The sequence below is a fragment of the Asterias rubens genome, chromosome 9 (genome assembly GCF_902459465.1).
Source record: "Asterias rubens chromosome 9, eAstRub1.3, whole genome shotgun sequence".
In the NCBI taxonomy this organism is placed as follows: domain Eukaryota; kingdom Metazoa; phylum Echinodermata; class Asteroidea; order Forcipulatida; family Asteriidae; genus Asterias; species Asterias rubens.
In genome coordinates this window covers 16,128,269-16,154,262 of record NC_047070.1, presented here as the reverse complement: position 1 = coordinate 16,154,262, position 25,994 = coordinate 16,128,269, and the positions used below count along the sequence as shown (strand labels likewise).

At 37.8% G+C, this 25,994-nt stretch overlaps 1 protein-coding gene across 6 annotated transcripts in view; it reads left to right on the top strand.

Annotated features, from left to right (window-relative positions):
• Positions 1–25,994, top strand: part of LOC117294438 (Kv channel-interacting protein 4-like) — a 48,125-nt gene that overhangs the window by 974 nt on the left and 21,157 nt on the right. Inside the window, exons 1-2 of one of the 6 annotated variants that reach the window (XM_033776835.1) lie at positions 5,465–5,518; positions 22,072–22,196. In XM_033776835.1, coding sequence (XP_033632726.1) covers positions 5,491–5,518; positions 22,072–22,196 — 153 coding nt within the window. In that variant the 5' untranslated portion in view covers positions 5,465–5,490. Of the gene's footprint in view, positions 1–5,464; positions 5,519–5,564; positions 5,784–10,049; positions 10,082–21,525; positions 21,747–22,071; positions 22,197–25,994 lie in introns of those variants that run through there. The other 5 variants (XM_033776834.1, XM_033776836.1, XM_033776838.1 and 2 more) reach the window with 5 other exon arrangements.

The window sequence follows — 25,994 nt, the reverse complement described above, 5'->3', positions numbered from 1 at the left end:
AATGGTGTAAGGAAACCGTTAAAATGGGTCTTTCTATTTGTCACAGTACAGCCACAATGTCCAATGCAAGGCCTAGGCCCTATGTGTACCTGTAAATTAGTTGTGTGTGTGAGACCAGGGCCCGATTTCGTAGCACTGTCAAGCACAACAATTTGCTTAGCATGAAATTTCTTCCTTGATAAAAACAGGATTACCAACCAAATTTCCATTTGTTGCATGTTGCTTCTTATTGGTGTTCAGCTTTTGTTTGCTTGTCCTGAAAATCACATGGAAATTTGGTTGGCATTCTTGTTTTTATCAAGGGAGAAATGTCAAGTTAAGCAAATTTTTGTGCTTAGCAGCGCTATGAAATTGTCCCCAGGAAGGCACAAAACTTGTCATCGTTCGGTCTTGTCAGGTTTTCAGTGGCAAACAACCAGTAAGAATGTCATCAATTAGGTCGACTATGTGCTTATGATTTTATTATGTTAGTTTGGCAGAATCGCAAGAATATACTGGTACTGGAGCCATGTTTCATGGAAAGACTTCAGATTTCAAATTGTTCTAAAGGTTTTTCAATCTTGTCAGTGGTTATGCTTTATATTTGGTTTGGGGTAACACCATGTGTGTTTTGCCAAGTGGATTAGGTTATATTGAGAACATGTTTTGCTTTATGTTCTACTACCTCTGACTCGGAGTAGATATTCTTGAATGCGGGAGACTTCTCAGTTCTGAAGAGAACTGTCCTGCTTTTAATGCAGCTAGTTCTAGAGTATCAAAGACATGTCATTTGTCGCTCTGCAATGGACAGGAATAATGCATTGAGAAATCCCCTTTAACATGAGTCAACAAACACTGTTTGTTTACATCGAAACGTCCTGAACAAAACATTTTGTTAAATGGAAAAACACTCTATTTGCCTCTTCTCACCACCACTTTAAACCGACGTGATTAAGACTCATAGACCTATAAAAACAAATATACTCTTTTCTGTTTCAGTGAAGTTAGAGTAAAAAGGAGTTGTTTCTTTGGCGCTGTGTCCACCCCACCCCCCTACAAAATTGTATTAGTTAAGTCTATGAATTCATTCACCTGCCAGATTCTCTAAGGCTCTTAATTTTCTCCCCCTCCCTCCCAGCCACTGTTTGTCGCTCTCCAAAAAGCCTATTTTGTCAACACTCCTGAATTGATTTTTTTCCTGTCTCTAATGGAATAGAGTTTTTGTCGGTCGCGACCAAGAGTTGCTGAGTGATTTTTCTCTCTGCAATGGAGAGCCTCTACTGTTGTTGTCTTTAATCCTGTAGGCATAATGCGCGCCTCACATCGTCCATGCGAACTTCTTAAAGGTGTCTGCGTAAGATTGGTATTTTGGGAGATTTCATTTATAGTGTAATAATCAAGCTGTTGGAAACTGTTGGCAGACTTATCAACAAACTTGTGTATTAACTCTTTGACAGTGCTATAGTTTTGTGTTATGTCATAGAGGGACCAGTTTTCTTAAGTCACATTGTTGCTGGACGCCGTACCAAAACATTGCGATAAACTAGAAGTCAATCTACTTTTGACCTGCATTTCAAGCACACATGAGTGTCACACAATCCATAGCTCTAAATGCCACCCAATGGAAACCCTACCAATACATGCAGCTCTGAACACTGGGATAATGCACTTTTTATATGCTTTCCAATGCAACAAGAAGGGAAAGATGCCCCGCACTGTATCCCAGGTTAATCTTTACCATTGACCACATGACTGGAATTCCCACTGACATTCCTCTAGTGTCATCTATGGCAATAGATGTGTCTTAATCTTAATAAGCCATTTGCAAGTTAGATTTGAATAATGTCTGATACAATGACTTGCTTATTAATGATGCACCGCTTACATTTGAATTCCTCAGACTATCGAGACAGTTGATTAGGGGCTATGCCACGTGATTAGGGGCAAGCTTTTGCGTAGTTACGTAATAGACAGTGAACGTAATAGACAGTGAACACCCATACACAATTCTGAATCACAAAACTTGGAAATTAGATCAAATGAATCAGTATTGTGGACAACTCACTTCATATTAAATCAAATGAATGAATAATTGCTGTAGACAATTTGGGACATTTCAGTTTGCACACTGATGAATTGTAGATACAGTATAGCTCTTCACTTGACTGAAATGAATACAAATGTTGACTGTGGTTAGAGCTTGGGGAATCCATTTCAAATAGACCTCAGCATCATGCGATACCCCTGGTGAAGATACTGTTGAAGTTGCTATTAATGGATCAGAAAAGCCACGCATGAAAGGCCAACACAACTATCATGGCCTCAGTTGGATACTGTATTTAAAACTCCAGAGCTCTCGGAACCCTCGTCGTTTTACCGTCCCCGAAGATTGGAAAACAAACCTGGCAACAATTTGTTATTGGTTTGACCCACATTACAGCTGTGCCTATTTGTTGCCGATCACTTCACATGAAAAAAATAGTTTTGATGGAATTACTCCTGCCTCTTGGGCACAGGTCAGAAAATATCCCCCGGTCACGATTGTGACATTTACAAGGACGATAACAAAAGCGTTTTACGTTTTTATAGCTGTCTGTTTGAATGTCTTTCTCAGGCACTGTGGTGGTGCTGAGAATAGTGCTATGAATGAGATGCAGTCTAATAGCACACCAATGGTTAAAGGCAGTGGACACAAATGGTAAACTAATTACTCAAAAATAACTGTTAGCATATAAACATTTCTTGGTTACGAGCTGTTGATAGTGTAAAACAGTGTAAGAAACGTCTCCCTCTGAAGTAATATAGATTTTGAGAAAGAGGTAATTTCTCACTTGAATTATGAATATGATGCAGGATATTGTTTAAAACATGATTTGGACAGTAATGCTAATTACTCAAAATAATTGGTGACATAAAAACTATCGAGCAATGGAGAGTCGTTGAAAGAATAGAACACTGTGAAAAACGGCTCGCTCTGAAGTAACGTAGTTTTTGAGAAAGAAGTAATTTCTCACTCAAATATTAAAGGCACTGGACACTATTGGTAATTACTCAAAAATAACTGTTAGTGTAAAAACTTACTTGGTAATGAGCAATGGAGAGCTGTTGGATACAAAAGGGAGAATACTGGTCTTTGACAAATACCAAACTTGTCCATGGCCTTTAACCACCGTTTAACGTGATGGTAAGGCAGAAATTCTAATTATTATATTTCACGAAAGAATAATAGATTTCAGACGGCTTTTCAGAATGTAGATGAACTGAAGACCTTGATCTATCCATCAGCTGTCTTTGATAGCAATTCATATTTAAGTTCACTTTGAACAGATGGAGAACTAAATGTGTGTAAAGCCAAGCTGTGAATAATTACTTCGGATAAATGTTTAAGAAACAACAACTGCAGTCAAGTCACACACACAAGGATCAAAGATGACGGAAAAAAACATTGACTTCGCAAAAGAATTGTTAATGGCCTGATGTTTCGACCCTAGCAGAGTCTTTCTCGAAGGCTAAACATTTATTTTGGTTATCACTTGAACTTCCAAAAAGGTCATTAAGGTCACATAGTGGTGTGTTCCAATAAATACATGCATTATAAATAGGTCAATTTAATTAGCCCGGCCTGAATGCATGAGACTGAAAATTTGGGCCAATTTATCCCACTGTGAAAATTTGGGCCAATTTATGACGCATGTGAAATGTTAAACTAATATTAATGCTAAATTTTGACACTGAAATGCCAAATTCTCATATTGAATTTTCAAATTCTCATTTTGTTATTAAGAAATTCCAATACTTTTTCAAATCTCATATTGAAATTTCAACTTCTCCTTTGAAAATCCATGTTAGTCTAATACTTAAATTTTATATTCTCATATTGAAATGCCTATACCCTGAAAGAGCTATCATTGTATAATAATGACGGCGCCCTCTGTGTTGTGAGGACCAGTGCGCGCATCCAGTAACAGGGTTAGAGTTCATTATTACATATAAAGCCGCTAGTCTGATACTTCATGGAGGCAACAAAGGCGATTGCCTCCGTGCCCCCTGGTCTTTGCTTTGGTCCCCTTGAAAATTTCCTCATAGGATGCCCTTTACCAAAGAGAAAATGCCTTTGTGCCTTGCCCTTTGAAACATATGAAGCATACAGACCTGAAGCCAGTCTACTATAATCATAAGGACAGTCCCATTTACTAGACACAACAGTGTTGTATTTAGTCATATTGTCTAGAGTAGAGACACTATCAATTAGCTAAAATAAACAGAAAGACTAATGGTCAAGCCTAGTATAGCATACTGACAATCATTGGTGTGACATTACATAGTGTGAATTCATTGTTATGAGCTACTTAACAGTTCACAGTTAGGTCTAACAATGGGCATTCACATCCTAGCAGAGGTTTCTAACCCCATTCATATCACACTGAATACATAATCACAGTCTCACATTACATCTTTTGATTGGCAAAAACCACAAAATCCAATCATCCAATAAAATGACACCGAGTTCACAGTTATCCTTGTCCCTGTTGTAATGAGTTTTGACAGTTTGCTGTAAGATGTAACAGTTTGAGTCATGTTGTGGCTGAGTGAATGTGACGCTACCTTCCTTTCTTTCCAATGTTATTTTCAAACAGTAATTAATCTGGACTAAGAGTGAACATTTTGCATAGGTCTGAAAAACATAATATCCCAAACTAATTTCCAATGCATAAACTCATAAAAACATAGCTAGCTGCACTATAAATTTGCCCCATAATTTTATTTAAATTTTTTATTATTTAGAGAAAAGCAAGTAAACAAAATTAACTTAGGAAAGATTAAAATTTGTTTTAATATTGTAAACGCCTTGCGTAAGTTGGCTGAAAAAGGAAGAAAATAATTCTCTGTAAACATGTTTAAAACATTAATCTATTCATTATTCTAATTTGAGCACAGTACACATAAAAGGACTACTTGTTGACAGGACTCGGTTAGCTCTGAGAAAACCAAGTTAAATACTGAAGGATTTGTAAGAAATAAATACTCCTACGTATACTTGTTGCAAAACATCTGGTGCCAATCACTCCACTACATCACACCTACCCTTATACATCAAGAAAATTCCTTTTAATCCCTTGCAAGTCATCGATCCTGAAAGCCCCCCCTTATACACCTACCCCCCCCCCCCCCTCTGTCCACATCAACAAACTTGTACTAATTTCCTGAGAAATATGAATAATTGATTGGCCGTCTTGGCCCCAAGAGTGCAGATGGTCACGGCTCATTGTTTCCAGTCAGCACCTTAAGGGTTCCACTCACCCATCACATAGAGACCCACGTTCACAATCCTGATTACCATCTCCCCATCTTCCTCAGTAGTAGCTCCCTATGATCTATGTCATATTCCACCCTGCTGTCATGTATAGTATACGACCAACCCTGCCACTGGCTCCATAGATGGGAAAAGGAAGAATAAGAAGAAAAAAAAGAAGAAACAAAACAAAAGTTAATGGAGGAAAAGAAAACAGCATGGTGAGAGAGATGGTTGGGCCCCACGGTGAGTGTGAAAAAAATACGTGATGACGTTTGAGCACACCCGGCTGATGATGATCTAGAACCTCCCTCGAGCACAGAGGTGCCCCTAACAAGCCATGCATATCCGCTCTTACATAAAACACTGTGGCCAGTATTTGGCCAAACTAGATGAAATATGTTTAGGGAACAGTTAAGCGGTTGCTCATCGACCCTGGCCCGGGTTCAGGAGTATTTTGGGTTGGCCACACGCGGGAAAATGGGAACAGTATTTGCTACCATCACCTCAGGTAGGTTTCTTATTGCATTTATACTGTATTTCTGCTATTTTTTAGTTAGTCTTTGTGCTTGCATGCAACCCTCATGCAGTGCCCCATGTTGTTCAGTCTATGCATGCAGTGTATACGGCCACACGTCTACTACATCCAGCCTGATACTCTATGCGGTTGTAAATATTGCATGCTGTCTCACTGGACTCATCTGTATCTTCAATGCTGTGAGCCCCATCAGCTTTTTTCTTCACCAATCACCCGATGAATATACCGAGAAGTAGAATGTGTTAGGATGAACGCTGCAGCCATATTCTATTACAGTTTCAAGGCTCTGTGACTTGCTCACTGAGTAAATACTCTGTTGTGATATTATCAAGTTTATCATAGTGCCAAGTGTTGAGACGGTAGAGGAATAAATACAAAAATCGATGAATGTGATTAAATCTGTTGGTTAGCCCCATAGAAATTATTGTGAAAAATGCCACTTTGGTATGAGTGAGCAATCAAAGGATGGCTTCTTCATCTGGATTAAAAATCGCCTTTTATTTCCTCCTTCAAGTATCAACAATTTGCGTTACACTACGCTGATATTGTTTGATGCCGTGCTGCGATGATTGAAAATGTAATTTCAAACAACAGCATGGGACAATATTAAAATGATATTGTGAATCTGATTTAGCATCTGTTTCTTATAGATACATTTTTGCATTCCTTCTAGTATGTTGTAAACTAAACTTGTCTCAAAGTTTCTTGCTGAGAAAGTTGCCGAAGTCGAAACTCAATACCCTCCTTTGATGACTGTCTTGACTAATATACTTCATGCTTTCATTTGTTGTCCCATGAGTGGATTCAAGTCAGTTTCCTTCAAGAGTTCTTAATCCTCGGAGACCAATTATGTACAATATCTTGCAGTTAGTTGCTGTTTAGTGCTGTCACACATGAGACAGAGACGGAGGAAATAAATTGCCTTTCAAGTGGAATTTATCAAGCAATGAATTGGTTAATGCTGCTTGATGGAGAGCAATATGGGCAATCTCACTTCAAATGTAGCTCAGAGTATTTTGTTTGTGTTGTCTTCAAGTTTCCGCCTCCGCCCCCTATCTTCCACCACCCACCAGTATATCAGATTCAAGTAAGTGTAGTTCATTCTAGGAAGGTCATAATCATAGAGGATGTAAGCATTTTTATAGAAACCGTTGGCAAAACCCAGTGTTATACAGGTACTTAAAGCAATTGGACACTTTCGGTAAACAGTATTGTTCAAAGGCCCCCACTTCGTGTATAACAACTGATATAAAAAATAACAAACCTGTGGAAATTTAGGCTCAATCGGTCATCGGAGTCGGGAGAAAATAGCGGGGAAACCCACCCTTGTTTCCGCACGTTTCGCCGTGTCATGACATGTGTTTAAAATAAATCCGTAATTCTCCACAATGAGAATTGATAATTATTTTAATGTTTTCTTGAAAAGTAAAGCATTTCATGGAATAATATTTCAAGATAAGTCTTTAACCATTACCTTCTGTAAACCTTGTAAGTTATTTGTAATTTCTGTTAATTTTTTTTCTTTCTGTGTCGAAAGTGTATAATGGCTTTAAGCACAAAGAAGAGGATAGGGTTACTAGCCTAGATGCAATGTCCCTTGTACTATTGGTGACTAGTGTCCTCCTTTTTCTTTGTTAAGCAGTAACATGTTCAGCCTAATGGGTTTTGTTACTCTTTGTACGACACAAATTTTCACAGATTTACACTAAATTTATGTGGTTTAAAGCGGATGATGGTAGAAAGCCTCCCTTTAAATATTATGAGGTGCTGTAGTTTTTTAGAAATGATGAAAACGTTTTCACACCAAATAATTGAGCCAACTTGGAGTGAGGTTGTAATCCTGCCAAAGTTGTGCGTGTCATAGTCGCTTCCGTTCAGCAGGGTGAACGAAAACAATTACCTGTTTAGGCCAGGATAGTAATGAGTTTATTCAAAACCATAGATCATAAGCCTCTTTAAGTTGCTCCCCATAAAATTATAAGAAAGTTCAGCTGAGCAGGGATGAATAGGAGTTTACTACTTGTGATGAACCCCCCCCCCCTCCCCTGTTAACACCAGCAGTTCATTATTAATCTATATATTAAGGAGATATTGGATGCTGAACTTTTTTCTAGAAACTCCCTGCCACTCACTAAACAGTTACAGTTGCTACATCTGCGTTTACAGCCATGCTTATGTGTTTTTTAATATTCATCTATGAAAGTACAAATGGTGTCCATGATGAATGCTGAGTTGGACAGGTTGGTCTTGTATAATTAAATGATTCACTTTTACTTCATAAAATGTTGAGACATTTTGGGCCATCAAGTTGGCTCAGTTGTTTCTCTCCCTGTACTGCCTTTTACCCGTGTGGACCCTGGCTCGAATCTCACTTTAGACCAAAAACCTTGCATGTGGATTGGGTTTTTAGTTCTTGATTGCGTGGGTTTTCCCAGTAGGGGTTTCCTCCCACATCTTAAATAAAAATAAGATTTCTTCATCATCTTCTCCACACGTGTCTCTTTGGGCCTGCGCATTTCAATGCAATGCACTTAAGTGCAATGCACTTTTTAGTGTACTTCCCTGATGTCATTATAAGAAAATACAATGATAATGAAAAACAATAACATCAAATTTGTATGCTAAGCCAAGAAGATTTGCATAGAAAACATTTCTATTCAATAGAATTGAAAATGGTATTTTGGCTGGTACAGATTAGTTTCTAATCAGCATGTGCTCGGCACACTGTATGATAACGCTTTGTTTGTAGCATTGTCTCTGGTTTTAAAGGCAGGTTGTTATACTCAATCGGTCATTGAACTTCCAAAGAAATAAAGAAAGAAAAACACCCTTGTTTTCAGATGCCTGAGAAGTGCTTCATGCCTGAAGCAATTCTAAGATTCAAATTTTGGGTGAAGAATTACCTCCATCTTCAAAACATGCATAACTTCAAAGGAGGTCATTTCTAAACATTGTTAAACAGCTCTCCATAATGCACTTTACGAGTTAAGTTTTCATGGTCATTAACTTGTAGTAGGTATTAACAAAAGTGCACCCCGCCTTTAAAATATTTTATGTTAACTTCAGTTAAAAACTAAAAATATAATGATTTTCAGTCTTTGTCCTATCATGCATGTCTCAATGCCATCTTCCTGTGATAACATTGGGATGTATAGCAGCTGTCGCTGAAGGATTTGTGAAATTGATTATCAAAATGTAAAATCACCGAAGACGTGTTAACGCTGAGGACAGCAACAACAAAAGTCACCAGGAAGTCAACACAAATCAATAATTTTTAGTTAGGAATGTGAAAATGAATTGAGGAAAGAAATACGAGGGTACAATATGTTACAACTTATGGCGGGAGCTTTTAAAGCAAAATTCAAACGTATCTCCTAAGAGAACATTCATGTCTGTGTTATCTCATTACGCCCAGTCAGACAAAAATAATGTTGAATTTCTTTGCTCTTTTAACTTTGTAATACCATATCTTATCAAACTTTAGGGAAGAAACTACCCAGTGAAACTTCCTCTGTAGAACTGAGGTCTATGCATGTGAGTGATGACACCAAATTGACAAATTGATTGCAATTTGGTTTGGTTTTAAAGTGGCGTTCTTACTTGACTTTCTAAACACACAGAAAAACCTGACTGCTAAGTTCTTCATCTGATTACTTACTTCATTGGAAACAGAACACAAGGAAAATAGGGCAAAATGAAAGTGTAACTCATAATCCAGACATTGATAATGATCATAGTAATTGCATTAAAATTTACAAAAAATTTGCCTTAATGATGGTCATCAGCCAAGCTTGAATAATCCTGCGTCATTTGATGTACGTTAAACGCTACAAAGTCACCTGTAACCTTTGAGTCTGACAAGTGTGGTAAATAAATCAACTATGCAGATGTTCTACATAGCATCTTAAAGCGTATGAAATTCAGTGCATCATCTTCCATTAGTGACTTGTGTAGTTCTAACGATCTGGAGTTATGAACTCATATTGTAGTTTGCCTAGCCATGTTTTTTTTAAAACAACATGTTCAATGTCAACAGATGTGAAATAGACCCATAGCATATGACGTCACCCTCTAAAAATAGAGGCAGATCCAAACATGCGCATGACCTCAGCATACCTGTAGCGTTTCATGTTATGCAAGGGGAGCTGTTGATTTCTGACACAATACAGAATGCGCCTCAGAACAATGCACACCATTTTTGGTGACAACTCTCTTTTGTGCATGTTTTTATACGATTTTGACACCCAAAATGACACCCAGGATAGGCACATGTGAGTATACTGCGCGTATTGCAAGGGGTCTATCGTCAAATCTGAACTCAGTTGATTAACCTACCAGAGATGCATATTCATTGAGGTTGCTTGGATTTTTGATAATATTTTTTTGTAGGACCTGAGTAAAAGCTGTAGAGACATGTAACTTGGCCTGCTCTTGGTCATCATTATTGTGGTCATGTGATTGGATAACGGGAATGTTCTCCTTATTGGTTGGTGGTTCTGGTGGTTGTGGCTGTTGGTTAGTTGGTTAGTGGTTCTATTAATGAAAGTTTTAATACGAGACATTCATATGGCACATAATACAGGAGCCTCTATGCGCAACACAAAACCCAGAAACAACAAAAGAAAGATTCAAACAAATTTGTCCCTCAAACATATCTGCTAAGTATGCGTCCTTCATAGAAACAATGGATACATTCAAAATGTATTTTCATGGAATGTAATCACAAGGTGAAATCTGGACTATTCCATTTAACGATGAGAAACTGCCGGAAATGGGTCAGCCAGATTTCTTAGAAAGATAATTTTGTGACAATGCATGAATGAAATACATTCAATATTTGTTTGATAAACTCACACATTTACAGAAAACTGTTATCAACAATTACTCAGATATATAAAAAGAACTAAATATAATTGGAATTTTAAGTGACATGCATTTTTGGTGACCGTAGCTGTTGAAGTACCACCATATGGCTCTACTTTTTCTTTGCATTGATATCAATTGAAGCGGAAAATAATATTCTACACTTGTATTATGATTTGTGTAATTAATACGTGAGGTAATACCTGCATATTCAGACATAGATTATAGTGGTTAAGCATACATGCTTTCAACTGATCTGGGAGTTGTGGCGTTATCACCATTGTACATCATTGCCCAGTTGACTTTTCCAGGATGCTAGATCCTTCAAGACTAGGAGTTCCTGAAGATTTCTCCAAATCATTGATGAGTCTTTCCATTATTGGGGAAAATGACAAAAAATGTAGGTGCTTTTGTTTTGATTTTTCATCGTTTTCTGAAGATATATTTGTTGTAGTTCAGAATAGTGATTTATACTTGATAGGATAGTGATTTATAGTTGTACATAACTAAGTTAATAAATTGACTTGATTCTGTGTTGGGTGTTCTTGAGATGCACCTTTTGTGTCTGTAATCAGATACCATGAATTATGTAGATGTCATTTGTGTGATTTGAAGGGCTTTGGCTATCGGCTGATGCAACAATGTTAATGAAAAGACGTCTGTAGTATTCTAGCCTCAGCTACAGATGAAGCCAGTCAACCAGAGCACATTTTCATAAAGCTGATGAAGCAGAACAAAAATTGCTGAACAACTATATATGCTTAGCAGAATTGAGCAGGATACCAGTAACAAATTGGTCAACCTGTTCTGGTAAGCATAATTATATTGTGCTTTATGCTTAAGCAACTCTAAAAAATTGGCCCATGTTTTATAGACCAATGTTTTCCCATCCATTTATGAATTGCTTTATACAGACATCCAGACTAGAGCTCTGACTAGAATGAAGCCTAGTCAGTTGATTGATTTTAAAATCAGAACAAACACTTGGTAGTTCACAGTAAAGACAAACAATAATTTTATGAATTTTCCACAGCAAATACCCGTGAATGCTCCTGCTATGTTTCGGGAAATCATAATGAATAAAGCCAAGCTGTATACAAATGTCCGTGCGGATGGTAAACAAAAAATCATGCATCGTTATCGGTTGTGTTGTGTTTTTTTCCCGGCGAGGTCTGATTTCATTATGCGCATTATTCAGGATTATTGATCTTTGTTATGATATTGAGGGCAGATTATTTTCAAACTCTGTGCTTGGCTTGGTTTGTCTCTGTGGAGAGGTGGAGAAGCCAAGGGTATTAATCAAGTGATGTTTTCATCTTCAACGATTCCCAATAGTATGGTTCCGACAACCTTTAAAGAAAGTGTAACACACTGATATATTACCTTGTGCACATGCGTAGATTCTGAGCTTGGTTGGTCTTTTGGTAAAGATGCATGGCCTGATTTTTGCCAAAGTAAAATTTGTTCTAAACCTTTTTCTCACACACGAGGCATTAGGACAGATGCTAGTTGAGTTCTAAACAAAAAAAACACAGACTTTCAAATAATGTGCATAGCGTACATGCACAAATCTTTGTGCACAGCTGAAGAGATAATACCAAATTTAGGGGGAAAAGTATTGAGTGAAACTTCTTATGTAAAAATGGGCTAGATTAAAGTGAGTGATGACACCAAATTGGCATATTAATCTGACTTTCATTTGGTCGAGTGTTTTTCTCTCTCTTGATGTTCCAAGTTTTCCACGCCAGTTAAAGCCACTATACACTTTCGGTACAGAAAAAAAGAAAAAAGTTCACAGATTTACAAATAATTTACAGGGTTTACAGAAGAAGGTAATGGTGAACGACTTCTCTTGAAATATTGTTTCATGAAATGCTTTACTTTTTGAGAAAACATTAACAATATCAATTCTCAATAGCGAGAATTACGGATTTATTTTAAACACATGTCATGACACGAAACAAGAGTGGGTTTTCCCGTTATTTTCTCCCGACTCCGATGACCGATTGAGCCTAAATTTTCACAGGTTTGTTATTTTGTATATAAGTTGTGATATACGAAGTGTGGGACTTGGACAATACTGTTTACCGAAAGTGTATAATGGCTTTAAACAAATGTTACAACGCTAAAAACTGTGTTAAACAAATCACTGAGAAAACAACTGTTGCTGTCTGTGAATAAACTAAGCAAAAATCATTTAATATGTAGTTATCGTCTGTGATCCGTACCGCAATTTACCATGTCTAATGAAATTTATGTGTACTTGTGTATCACTTGCTGAATAAATCTTGGCTTAATCGCAAATTGGTCCAATCATGACTTTGCCTCAGCAAGACAATGAACCAGTTACTTAAATTTATTTCTGCGTCTAGGATTCTTAATTGCATTCCATAAGTAATAATTACATGCCGGAATATTCAAGCTCAGATCCCATGGATGGCACAAACCGTCTCATCTGACCCCCGCTGCTGCTGGCAATGCAAAAGATAAAAAAATAGATGGACTTTTTTAATTATCGCTGCGGAACTTGAGATGGGTCTGCCGTATTTCCATTGGGTTGCTTCATCACATCCATAATGAAGGAGGGGGGGAAATCTGAGATCCCTCAACCGTCTGTTGATACTGCATAACAATATCGAGGGCTAGAGCTGAAGCACTTGCTCCTATGCAGTCTCTACGCAAATACGTGATCAGTAAATGCATGTAATTGATGCCGTTGCATGGTGTTGAGTTTTTGTATACTTTATAAATAATGATATATTTACAGTTGGAAATATTCTTCAGTTGATTGGGTTGGGATCCATTTTTAATGACCCCCTTCTGGACTGTAAAAAGCTGTTGTGCTAACAGCCGGTCCGAACTTACAGTGACATCTGTGGGTCTGTTTTCTTTTGGACGGTCGTGTTTGAATATATAAATTTAGGATAAAATAAATTATTGTGTCAGCATTAAAAGTACAGATTATTGTGGAAACCTAATCCTTTTCCCCTGTTTTTTTCTATAAATGGATATGTATTTGTTTGTACCTGTTTATGCCTCTAAAGAAGGTCCGGTTTGGATCGAAAGCTAAGGCAATCTACCCTACTCATTCTATAAACAACAAATTGTAATATATGACGGCCATAGTCAAAGCATTAAAAAGTTCATAAAATTTAGTAATACTTGTCTAAAAATATCTTACAAATAATTCACTGTAACCACATTACATATTATTGTCTCCAACTCATTTGTGCCTTCAGTTTGTCATAATTTATATAGTATCGCTACGACGACGTCCACTTGGAATCTACACTGCGCAGGATTCAACAATGTGAGCTTATACTCTTAAACTTTCATTATATATAAACACAACGCTGCGACAATGACTTATTAAAATATATACTGCGTAGGCTTCAATAATGTGAGCGGGTCAACACATCTACCCTCTGATATGGGAAATCCTTGAGTGATAAGAAAAGGCTGCGTCTTGTAAAAGATTCACCCCTCATTTCCTCAATTGGATTACTTCCACATTATCTCCCTGGTGATTGCTAGTAAGAGCTTGATACATTCCCATCCAGAGAGGATGGGAGTCGGGATCCAAGATTATTGAGTCGGACAGATGTGGGTCACAGAAAGATTAAAGGAAGGCTTTTTGTTTTAGTGACAGACTTTCCATCTTTTTATTAATAGTTTATTTCTGTTATTGATATGTCTGGCCTCAAAGTAGCCTATGGTACTCACAGCAATTGCTGTAGTGCTCTGTGCAAGGTTCCTGTACAATTTGTACATTTTCCTCATAGAGGTTTCCCTTACCGGAGGGAAATTGCTGTACCCCTTCAAGAGCGGAGTTCAAGGCCTGTTATGTATTTCTGGTAATGTAACCAAGGATACCTTATTTAAGTAAACTTGATCATTGTAGGTCTCAAGCCTAAGTAAACCTGTCAAATCCTGGAATTACATGGAGGCCATGGGGCAATGGGGGCCATGGCCTTGGTGCTCCTACAAAAGTTTCCCATAGACTGTAATATTTTCCAATGGAAGTGCCCTTTGCAAAATGAAAATGGTCTTGCCCTCTCAAAGATTCAGTTCCATGCCTGGAAAAATGGGGTTAACCCCTACTCTTTCATTGTGTTCTGTGTTCTTTTCTCTGGACTATTAATCCTAGTGCATTGACCTACAGCTGAGCATCCCATCTGAAGTACAAGGCAATTATGGTAAAGCATCTTGCTCAAGATCGCATCTGCCACTACTTGGTCATGTGGGACTTTGTCCCTTCTGTGTGTCCCTCATATGGTCAGCTAACATGGGCTGAAGGAAACCGGTTCAAAGAAGTGCGCTATCTGACAAAATATTTACTCAATGTGTGGTATGGGGGGACAGAATTTATGGAATCTCTAACCTTAACTTTCTTGCACTTAGTTGACACTGCATCTGTCAGCTATTAAAGAAGAAAAAAAACAGTATTAATGTCATCTGCGAAGATGTCTTAAACCCTTACGCCAATTACAGGTTGTTAAACTGAAATGCAATAGTGTTCTTTATGAGACCTATTATGTACACTCAGCATTTAACAGATATGACTATGTGATAAGACAATCATTGTGTAGAAGATGAGACATTACTGTCAATCATTCAACTGGTGCCCATCTTCAGAAATCTGATAAAGGTAGACAACTGATAATGAGTATTCTCTCTCTCTCTCCCTCTCTCCAAAATTTGTGCAGGGCACCAGTCCCGAGGTGTCACTCACTGCCCGGTAGTACTCAAACCCCCCCCCCCCCCCCACCCCCGAAAAAAAAAGAAAAATAAGAAAGAAAAAAAAGCAAAAACACAAGGAAGAAGTATTTATTTGAGGACTGGCATTGGTGTCTGGCATTTGAAGGAAAATATCATCCCTCCACATTTAAGACAGATGGCTTTATCATCTGCTCATTCACTTTGTTCGTCATCTCGGAGGAGCAATGGTGATCATGTGATTAGAACCCTATGCACATTAATTAGGTTATACCATTATTGCTCCGTAGGGGTGGGGGGTGCAGAGTAGTCAACAATGTTTATGATCTAAAGCCATGAATTTTTCTATTGTGACATGTAGTCAAAAGCATTATAAAGCATTTAGCCTCTGAAACAAAATGCAAGGGATTTTGCACTGAAAAGTATATTTGAACGTCCCCAAAATGCATTATATAAGTGAAACTACAATTTATTTTCATGTATCCTTCTCTAAAACTGAAGAATTACCATCTTTTTCTGAAGGAATAAAATGAAAGTCCGTTCATTGATTTTGTCTGCCCATAGCACAAACACATTCATTTGCAAACATTTGCTAATCAGCAGTATTTGAACCCACAAGTCAGCAAATTTTATACTCACTTGCGTAATGATCGACTTGTTGACGATCTATGCGGAATTTCCAGGCAATGAGTTGATCAATCCGGCTCTGTTTACTTTATACCGGCCAATTTCCCTCTGAAAACATTAATCATAATTAGAGTAATGTGCTCCGCAGTTTACATGAAAACATGATGAACAGTATGTGGGCAGGGGGACAGGGGGGAGTAGAGTAATCTCACTTGGGATGTGACCCCGTGGTTATTACGTTAAATAACATCACCTACGCTAAGCTAAACATATTAATACACTTGATGAATTTCTTACTGCTGATATAATGCAGCTCATTCTACCACCCCCCCCCCCCATTAAACTGGTTGATCTGATCTGCGTTTATTCATTCATTATTTTTAGTTCACTTCGAGTCAACATTTAATTTGTATCATAATTTGGGGGTTGGGCAAAGACAATTTGACTAGAGCATGATTTGAACCAATGACCCCTGGGTTAAGGTGCCGGCGCTCTACCAACTGAGCAATCTAGCGGTCTCCCTATTTGGTCAGTATCTATGCATGTGGGGTCCAAGAGCTCATGGGTCCTAGTCATATCCTGTAACTGCCTCATAGACAGGGATCACACCCAACTTTACTAAACCGTTGGTAGACTGCTGGTGTTGCATGCAATTATGTCCTCTATGCAATACTATCAAGAGAACATTATTGCATATGCAATAATGTCCGCCAGACGGTTTTGCATTTGTAATGGTGTCCGCCCGGACGCTGCTGCATAATGCAATTGTGTCTGCCCGGACACATTTGCATATGCAGTTGTGTCTGCCCCCGTGCAAAACTGTCCTGGCAGTAATTTAAACGCCCTTAGTTCGAAGGAACACAGTCACCATTTTTTACAAGCCAAGTGCATGTCATGAATGACATGGGAAATGTTCGGCCATTGGGGGTTCGCTGCTTAATCACAAAAATATACTTGAACATTCATGCTGCATACGTAGGTTCAGTGCATGCACGCTCGCTTACGCGCGCACATACAGTCAGTACATGTCCGCCGGACGGTTTTTGCATAGCCCCTGACATGATTGCATAAGCAAAAGTGTCTGGAGCGGACAGTATTGCATGGCGGACACAATTGCATCTGACACCGGCACATTCATCCGGAGGTTGATGTTCAAATCCCGCTCTTGTCGACAAAGCAACGTTTAGTTATTCTGGACTCTCAAAGAGAATAAACAAGTTTGAAATGTAAGGACTCACCATTAACCCCCTTCATACATTAAAAAAAAAGAATTAAAAAAATAACAAATCATTTATAAACATCTCTATTTATACCTGGTTGAAAACTGTTTATTTTTACCATGAATTTGGCAGTGTCTTGGGATGTTATTCGTCTGCATTGCTCCAACAGGGATTTACCTCAATAAAAACTTTCCTGGTAAAGGCAAGTGCAGAGGAGTGTTATTCTCCTAAACCATTTCAAACTTTTTTCAAATTGACCGGAAGGAAACAAACAGTTTTTGAAGTGTGCCTCAGGTTTGCGCTTGAAATCCTAACCTAAATTACATCTATCTGCCGAAGTATACCTTGACTTGATTTCCCTTGACTCTTCAAATTTGCTTTCCACCTGCCAATCGTCTGTCCTGATCGCTTCGGACGTTGGGATCTAGCTAAGGGAAAGCCTCTCAGGATTCTGTGATCTGTGACAAATTAGATTTTGTTTCTCACATGTCACGGAGCGAGATGGCTCAGGATGGGAGCCCACTATGTTTTCACCTGTGACGCTTTGACTTTTAAGAGGAATTTTCACAACCTTTGACAAGTGTTATAATCATAATTGATGCGTAGGTCTGTGCAATGCTACTGTCATCTTTGTTGAGTTTAGGGCCTAATTTAATGTTTTGCTTAGCATAGAAATTTGTTAAGCAGTTACAGCTTTATGAAATTGGTAGTAGCCCCCGCACACCTTTTCCTGTTCACGAAAGGTTTGACTATCACTAATAACCAAGCTCTGATTTGTAAATCCAAATTACTGTCATTCTTTGCCTTTTTCTGAAAAGAGGGGTCAGCTGCAACATTCTTCTTGTAATTTTGGTTTAAAAAAATTGGTTGTGCCCCTTGAAGTCGTTCATGCATTATCATACCTAAATTCCTTTCTGCAAGACCTTTTCCTTTGCCATATGTGTGCATTGTTTAAAGAAAACAACCAGATCATAAACTAATAATATTAGTAACAATGACCACACACCCGAGGGGCGGTCTCAAAGCACTCCCAACATTATTAGCTCTAGTCACAATTACGCCAATGTGACACCATAAATTATGCTTGTGTGGGAAAAAATGTGATTTATTTATAAGAAACGAGAGCCTACATAATCATTGAATACTCAGGACTGAGTGCATAGGATTTATCATCCCGTACAAGTACCAACATGGCAACTAAATACCTCTACATGAATAACCCAATCCAATCCACCAATGCTGTTGTCATGGTGTACGTAATAAATTCAGTTCAACTACACTTGAAAAGATAAGATAGCATATAAGGTGTCCTGTGGAACAAATTGTCGGTTGCCCACCAAAACGGAAACGAGATGCTCGGCAAATGAAGAATTCAAGCAGCAGGAAGTTTTTGCAGCAATTGGAACCCAGAGGATTCATTGTAGTACATCTGTATTGATTACTGAAATCCCTCATGACCCAAAGCAGAACAGAACTTCCTACTGGACTGTCATTCAAGAGGCATCCGTCTTCCTTTCAAACCTTTCTTGATGTACAATTTGGATAAACTGGACACAAAGTCAAAACAAGATTGAAACATAAATTGCTTTGACAGTTCAGGCTTTTTTCTATTTTTTAGTTACATACTTTCATATTTTCGATTTTGAGAAAGACTCAAATGATGAGGCCATTGCCTATTTATGTATTATTCTGTAATGGGTTATTTTGGTTGTCAAGCTGCTTACATCAGTTAATTTATTCACTTATTTTATAAACAGAAATAAATTTACAGCTTTGAGAAGGGCATTGAACCAACAGAGTAGAGGACAAAGTGCATACGTGTGGCCACCTCTAAACTAAAATGTGCAGGCAGCCATAACTTCAGAACGAGAACACTCTTACTTTTTCCTTTTTCACTTTCACAGCAAAAATTGTTCTTGTTTATGTGGTGCGACAAATTTGTGTAGAAGCTTATAGATTGAGGCATAGGGAAATTGCAATGACTGCTGAAGTAGGGGGGGGGGACACTCTTTCTTAATCCATCATATGCAATAACAATAGTGGCTTCTGTCCTTACTCTATGCTCATATCCATCACTTAGTTAGGCTCAAGGTGCTTCAACATTCAGTATTTTCCTTCAGGGTATGAGGGACTATTTTCGAATTGAGGTCCTACTCCTTTTCCATAGCACCATGTATTGGTTTGCAAGGTGCTCTGGCGCAATATGTAGCCATACTATGAATGTTTATAGTCTATTGAACAGTTTGCTCCAATTTGTCTTCAAACTCATCTGCTTAATTTGCTGCGAGTGTGTAACGTCCACTGGATCAGAATGTGTTATTAATATACCTCTACCATTACACTTACAACAACAGCGATATGAATTCTCCATCCAGCAAGGGGGTCAAAGTCCCTCTGCTCAGTTAGACAACAAGTTTGGCTAATGGGCCATGTAGGAAGAAAGAAAATATACCGCCGAGCGAGTCAGCGGGGAAGGGTGAAGAATAATTAATCAGGATCATGAATTTATGGTCGGGCCAACTGTCCTGGTTCTGTGCAGGGGTGCAATTAGCAAGATGTGCTTTTGGCAGCATGGCTATCATTATAGCCTAGCCATAGTGACAGTTGCTCCGGAGGTATTGGTTACCGGTGAGAATGTGTAACCGAGTTACATCTACCTTTGGGTAGGGTAAATAGTGCAAGATTCTTTAATGTATAGCTACTTGGTTTTAACATCATGAACGGAATGTAATACAACACCTGACCTATATGCATGATGGCTCCTTGGCCTTGTGTAGAAGGATATAGGCCAACAGGACATAGCATTGTTGTAAGCAGCCCCTTGTACCAAAACTAATTTTTAGTATTTCAAAACCACTTGGAATTAATCAATAAATATTACAACATTTATGTAAAATTGAAAGATATGTATGTTATTTTTCATACCACATTATAATATAGGCAGATCAATAAATATTACAAAATTTATGTAAAAATTGAAAGATATGTATGTTATTTCTTTTAAACTAATGAAGTGGAATAACACTATTAAGTTGCTACCAAAGGTCCTGCAGCATCCTTCTGAAGACAATCAGAGCTATACTGATCGAAATGTTGAGTTGTCAACCAAAACGTTCTTTTCAGAACCAACTCTACTCATAAAAGAATTTTCTCTCTGCTGGTGCTGTCGTAAACTTCACCTGATAACAAGTCCTTGTTCTTTTATGATAAGTAAAATTTTTAATATATGATAAATTAATTTGCCAGGAGAGGCAATTTGCATATTAATACAGGATTCTGTAAAGTGACCTCGATTCAATGTCAGTGTAGCGATATATTACTTAGGATGATTTACAAATAAACCTACCAGTACAAATTGTTTGACATTATCCTTCTCATTTTCAGACCGATATATTTTATTTCTGGTAATTACCTATACTGAATGGATACTAATGTCTTTAAAGTAGAAGATTGGGATTCATGAAAAATACTTAATTATTAAAAACTAACAAAAATTTAGTAAAACAAACAATAGTACCATTTTTCCAGAGAAAGATTTTCATCAGAAATACTGTTCTTTAGAAAATAGTTTTGTAAACGAAAATACACAAACAAACTTTCACAAATTACCGTTGCTTATTTAAAATGCAGCAAGCAAAATAAGATGTAAGATTGTTCACAAAGTCCCTTAGAGAACAACTGTCATTGTAGTCTTCACTGACTTGGAGATTATTGAAAACTATTATTGGAATGAGAGTTGTGCATAAAACAAGACTGTTTATCCCTTTAACCTTCCGTGATAGCTGGGCAGCTTTTCCAAAGATGTAGTTACACAACAGTTGAATACTTTGTGTGGGGCTCCATATGTTTATGCTCACTTTGAATATTCCTTTTCCCCCTCATGCATAAAACAACCAAAACAATGTTGTTTAACTATTTGTCTTGGAAAGACACACAAATCATTGTTGAAGTGTGTGGGTGTGTTATGATGTTACGGAAGTAAATTTGCTTAGAAACATATTTATTTATGTCAGGGGTTGCCTATCAGTGTAACAACATAGCGGAAGTGTCGTCTTTGATTGTGATCAAATCAGATTAACAAATTTGGTCTGAATGTGGGTGTGTGTGCTCCGTTGGGGTTTTGCTTCACCAATCATGCCCATTGTGATTTTAATTTGTGAGCTCCACGTTTGAACTGTGTAACACCATGGGCGGAGGCAACTAGTTCATGCATTGTTTAATTTGGTTACGAATCTCTGCTTGTGGACGGTCTACATACATGGGAACCAATTTGGAGTGATGAGGAGCTATCGTTACCATTCTGCAATGATATGACTTCCGCAATGCTGCACTGAATACATAGACTTATTATATAACATTAGTCTATGGGAATAATAACGTCCGAGAGAGAGGATGTCTGTTGATTGTTACTGTAAAGAAACAATCTCCAAAAAAACACAGTTGCCGGGTTGCTGATATTATTCAACAGTGCTGTGTAGTATGGGGAACATCGCAAACGTCATTAAGTTAAGTGAGTAAGCTGAAGACAGACCATGAGCTACATCAGGATATTTCAGCGAAGTTGTAATTTTTTTTGCAATTCACTTTGTGTGCTTGATGGACTACACAACATGATGTGTTAACTTTCTTTGTTTTAGCGAAACATAATCCCCCAAGCATTTCATGCTATCTGACTTTGGGTTCAGATTATTCACATCAGAGTGCGAAGGTGTATCCCATTGGGATTGTTTGAGACTGAGCTCTAAGCCGGATTAACCCCTTTTCCTTCCAGCCCTGATTTGAGTGGGTATATATACCTTCCTAACAAAGTCTTTTTCCTCCTTTTCCATTCTCAGACCATGACTTGGAAGATCTGGAGATGCAGACGGTCCGCTACAAGCCGGAAGGAATTGACAAGCTATGCAGGTCAACAAAGTTCACAAAGAAAGAACTTCAGTTGATGTACAGAGGCTTCAAACAGGTAACTTGATACACCATTCAAACCCCCATGTCTATGTTTGTAATATGATTTTGATTTACACAAATCTGCTCTCCAAGATCATAGTTAAATGATAAATAATTGCTACTAGTACTTGTACGCCATGTCTCTCAGAGAGACACTCCTTCCTTAGAAAAAGACCTCTGCTAATGACAGCACTGAAACCTAATAATGAACCTTATTATCCTTATCCCATCCCTCCAAGTTAGTTTTGAACCTGGAGACAGTGTCTTCTAGATACATGTTCTGTGGAAGAGCACTCTAAATAAATAGGTCCAGTACATTAGAAAGAATGGTCTGCCAAAGTGTGTTTAGAACAAGGAACATGATCTCTCCTGCAGCAGCTGGTACACAGCAAGACAAATTTATTAGCAGCAAGACAAATTGAACCGTGGTATCTTTTTTTCTCCTGAAGACGAGCAGAGGTTTGTAACATCAATACCAAACCGACTTTTAAGGAGTATTAAAATACTCCTTTAATACTCCTTCAAAAGAGAATTATTGCAAGGTTATACATGCAAATTTAGTATTATTATTATTATTTTTTTATTTGAACCAAAGTATGTTTTGTCGTTGAGCCAAACTGTATAATGGCTGCCTTCACTGTTGAGTGATGATGATGACTGTTTAATGACCAACCAACACTCTTAGACCAAATTGCTCACTGAGGAGAGTTTTTATTTCACTTATATTCTCTAGAAGAACTCAACCTGGTAACACACAGTCAGGTTATATTTGATTACACTTTAAGATTGGGGAAACGGACTCTGTTACAAGTCCATCCTCCTCCCCCCCCCCCCCCCCCATCGCATCCCCCAGTCTTCTCATTCCAATCAATTTCCGCAAGTTGCGTCTGTTGGACGATACGTGGGATGATCACATGTTTAAGAAGTAAGGCCAGACTTCTCACCTACGCATAACGGATGTGAATCACGGTAATACTTGCACAACAAGCTTTATTTATTGGCCGTTGTCAATTTCATTGCAGGGCGTATTTTGTAACCCTGGGGAGTGCCAAGGATTAAGCAAATTTGTTTTTCTTAACAGCAGGAATTTGATTAGTTCAGATATTTCAAGATTTGTAGATTTGCTAGTGCCTTTTAATAGCCAACTTACTATCAAGGCAAAAGACAAGCCCAATTTACTAGAAAGAAACCCCTTGTAGTTTTTTTTTTATATGTGGTGATGTAAAGAGTCTTTAGAACTAGATGATTATGTACACTAAACAAATCTGAACCAGTAGATATTAATTTTACACCAGGATAAAGAGTATATAATTTGGTTCACACTCCAGCACTTTCCCTGGATTCTGTGAAAGGGTAAAAGCAAAGTATATTCCAATTTAACTTCTGTTAAATTGTTGCGGTACCTGCTTCTAAACTATAGGATTCAAACTGCCTCTAGCTTAGAGGCTTTTGCATTAGGCGCTTTACAAATGTCTTATTATTATTATTATTAGCTAAAGTTTATTTTTGGTCCAGTTAGTAAGACATCTCCTTTAGAGTGGCAAATGTTGTAGGTTCATATCCCACCCCAGTAGTATGCTTGTGATTTTGTATCCTAACTTTGTATATCCCAACACCGGTGAATGTTTAGGGTCAATTGGTTTATAGAAGTTGCAAGAAAACATGGTTATTTCTTCTTCTTTTCATTGCTGTTCATATACCACACTTTTCATATATTACTTATATTCATACATCATACTATTCATCATTGCTCTCATATATCATGTTATTCGTATCATTCCTATTCATATATCATACTATTCATGTATCATTGTACTATCATACGATATCACACTACTCATATGTTATTGCTGTTCATGCATCATACTATTCATATAGCATTGCTGTTTTATATATCATACTATTCATATCATTGCTATTCACATATCGTAATCAGATGTCAAATTAACGACTTGGTGGAGACAATGAAGGTCTAATTATCACAGTAGTGCTGAATGAATCATGGTGTGTGTAGAGTGATCCAATTTATCCATCGATCTAAGTCATTCCTTATTTAAAGCAAAAAGAGACACAAATGTACAGAAATGATTAATGGCAAGTAAGGATTGTAGTTTAGACACGTTTCTATTATATATTCACTAGAGGTTAGTTAAATTTGCACCACGGATAAATAATTCCGTTTGTGTTTTACTTTACATCAATATATGTTGAACAAAAGCACTGTGGCCTACCAATGTCCATGTGAAAAACAAAATACTCAGGAATAATACTTAGATGGCATTTGAATCCAGAATTCTTTGCCATTCGAGAGCAGATGCTGACTCGTTTGTCAGGGGTTTTGTAATCTGCTTATTTTAGGCAATTATAAATAGGATTCGGGTGTTTTTAAGAAAGTTGTTCTTACACATTAGATCAATATTTCACAATAAAATAATTCACAGAATAATTGTAGAATACTACCACTTTATAATTTTAGAAAAGAAAACATCTAGGGTGAGAAGGGTTCAAAAGTGTTGAACTCTTACGACCTGAAGCCTTAACTTCTTGGTTTTTTCTTAAGAACTGGAGGGTTGGAGAAAACAAAGATGCGGATTACAACAAGAAATGAAGGCAACAGTATAAACAAGCAATTTATTCATGAAATTAACTTGGTTCTTATTTGTTTGGTTGTTTTGTGAGGAAAAAACTAAGAGAGAAACACATTTGAAATGTCAAATCCTTTAGATCCGAGTCTTTGATTGTTTTGATCCCTTCTACAATCACATGCATAATAAATCAGATCGCAGTTGTCGAGAACCGTTCCCCAAGAATGGCCTCTTCAAAACCCATGAAATATTCAAGCACTTTGAGACTCCAGCGGTTGTCAGATCGTCCTCTTCTAAAATAATGCACTTGCTTTACGGGAAAACAAGCTCCTCATCAGAAGCTCCCGAAGCTCACAAGACGCCAAAAAAAGAAAAGAAAAAAAATGGCGAGTTGGGGGTTTGAATACACAGGGGAGAGATAGAGCATCTTGGGGAGGGGGTAAATTTTCTGACTTATAGTCGAGCCCGCCATATGATACAAAAACCACTCAGTAATTCATGGATTTCACAGTGTCGTTACACGGCGTAGTTAATCACACTGACAGTGCCTTGGCTTGTGTGTCTGAGGGAAGTACCGCCTGGGTGCGGGTTATTTGGTAGAAACATGTGAGGTGGGTGTTTATACGTCATGCGTTTTATTGACTTGCTCTTGTTCAGGGCCTACAAATCAGGTTCCATCATCTGTGAACATGTGAAGTTTTCTGTCCATTCTGTCAGATTTATGGTGTGTACTTTCCTGGTTGATTGTATTCAAAGTTTGTGACAATGTCTATGGGAGATTCTTAACTACGGTAATAATAATGTTATGACTGGGACTCAAACTGTTTGAATTCGGTTTTTAATAACCGCTCCGCCACGACACTTTCACCAAAATACAGGGACAAAGGACAGAACAAAAGACGCATCGTTGGGGATGCAAAACATGGAATGTGTTTTGGTGTGATTATTTGCTGTGCGGCACAGTTGAAATAAAGGACGTATAAATAGCTAATCGTGAACAACCACGATTGAAACCATTAATCAACCTTCTCGCTGCAAGATTATAGCCGTTCTGCATTGCTAAAAAAAATCAAAACACACAGATATATCATGTTTTTATCTTGAAGTCCCATCTATGGTTTGAGTATCGCAGGAAACTACCTTTTAATGAAAGATACTTCCGGAAAGAAAAAAATCTATTCCAAAGCATGACAAGCACCATATACACACCATCGATGTTCTTCGAGTAG